Below are 1,619 nucleotides of genomic sequence, written 5' to 3' on the forward strand. Positions count from 1 at the left end.
ACACATATATATACACGTATGTATATACATGCATACATATATATATGCTGAGACCCCCTTCGGTCATGACTGACCATGGGATTGCACCTAGAAAGTTACCCTCCCAAGCACAAGTCCAGGCAAGGTTGTTTTATGAGAGACCAGCAGTCGCCCATGCATACCGGCCTGCCCTCTCCACGCCACCAGTGTTATCCAAGGGAAAGCGAAGACTGCCTTTCGTCTTGAAACCAAAGATGGACGTTTTTCTTCTAGCGCTGACTTCAGCCACTCAAGCTGCTCGCAGTAGATTTCCTTCGTTATGGGTTGGGTTCATATCCCACCAAACGGATAACAACACCCTACATGGGTAAAGACCTTCTGTAGCCTGGGGGCATCTCCTAGTAAACATCCTTATGTTACTGAAATTATCTGTTAATAACGAAAGGCTTTTCATTCTTTAAATACTTGGCAAATCACAAGATGGTTAGTATGTGTGTGTGCGTGCGCTCGTGTGTGAGCGTGTGGCTGTGTGCGTGTACTCACGTGCGTGTGCCTGTGCTTTTACGTCAGTGTTACCTCCTCACCACAACCGCTTGACAACCGGTGCTGCTGTGTTTACGTCCCTGTAACTTAGCGGTTCAGTAAAAGAAACCGATACAATAAGTACTAGGCTTTAAAAGAAGAGTACTGGGGTCGATTTGTTTGACTAAAATTCTTCAATGCGGTGCTCCAGCATTGCCGCAGACGAATGGCTGAAATAACGTATTCCAATGTATTCGGTAAAACTATCAAGAACTCTTCCTAGACGACAGTCTAAGTTATATTCTTACCTTCACTTCTATTTCGATAGTATATTCCTTTTGTGTCTCGAAGTCTAAATTTCCAGAAACACTTACTTCACCATTGGGGGAAACTAGGAACATACCGGAGTTGACACCATCGAGTACCTGCGGGAAAGACATGTGACAATATATTCATACAGATATATGACTATAGACATACATACATACATACATACATACATACATACATACATACATGCATACATACATAAAGCATGAGAATACATATATAAAACAAAACATACAAACCAAAATACCCCTTTGTTGATGTTGAATTTCCAATGATGTAACTTTGGATCTTGGTTAGAAACCGGCTCTTTCTCTATTGGCAAGGAAACTTGAAATAAAACTGAACAATGACATACATACATCTATCCATACATACATACATACATACATATATACCGACCGTACCTTATTAAACTGTACCAGCAAGCCCTCAGTGGAGATGGTAGCATACCAGACTGGTTGGCTCTGGCGGAAACAAAGCTTATTCCGAAAAGCAAAGAAACCCAATTGGCAAAAAATTACAGGCCTATTGCATGCCAAAATTTAATGTATAAGATTTATACAGCATGCCTAAGCAGATTCCTCCAGGACCACTGTGAAAACAATAGTATAATCACAGCTGAACAAGCAGCTGGGAAGAAAGGAGTCTGGGGATGTACTGAACAACTACTTATAAATAAGGTAGTAATGACGGAGGTACGGCAGCACAGAAGAAATCTGGTCTCCATGTGGCTTGACTATAAAAAAGCCTTCGACTCTGTCCCCCATTCGTGGATGCTAGAAGCCCTC

At 41.8% G+C, this 1,619-nt stretch overlaps 1 protein-coding gene across 12 annotated transcripts in view; it reads right to left on the reverse strand.

The window, feature by feature from the left end:
* LOC106871506 (uncharacterized) overlaps positions 1–956 on the reverse strand; it is an 84,238-nt gene extending 83,282 nt beyond the window's left edge. For all 12 annotated transcript variants that reach the window (XM_052976388.1, XM_014918005.2, XM_014918001.2 and 9 more), the window contains exon 1: positions 810–956. In XM_052976388.1, coding sequence (XP_052832348.1) covers positions 810–941 — 132 coding nt within the window. In that variant the 5' untranslated portion in view covers positions 942–956. The remainder of the gene's footprint in view (positions 1–809) is intronic.
* Positions 957–1,619: the final 663 nt, after the last annotated feature.

The sequence above is a fragment of the Octopus bimaculoides genome, chromosome 24 (assembly GCF_001194135.2).
Source record: "Octopus bimaculoides isolate UCB-OBI-ISO-001 chromosome 24, ASM119413v2, whole genome shotgun sequence".
Classification (NCBI taxonomy): Eukaryota; Metazoa; Mollusca; class Cephalopoda; order Octopoda; family Octopodidae; genus Octopus; species Octopus bimaculoides.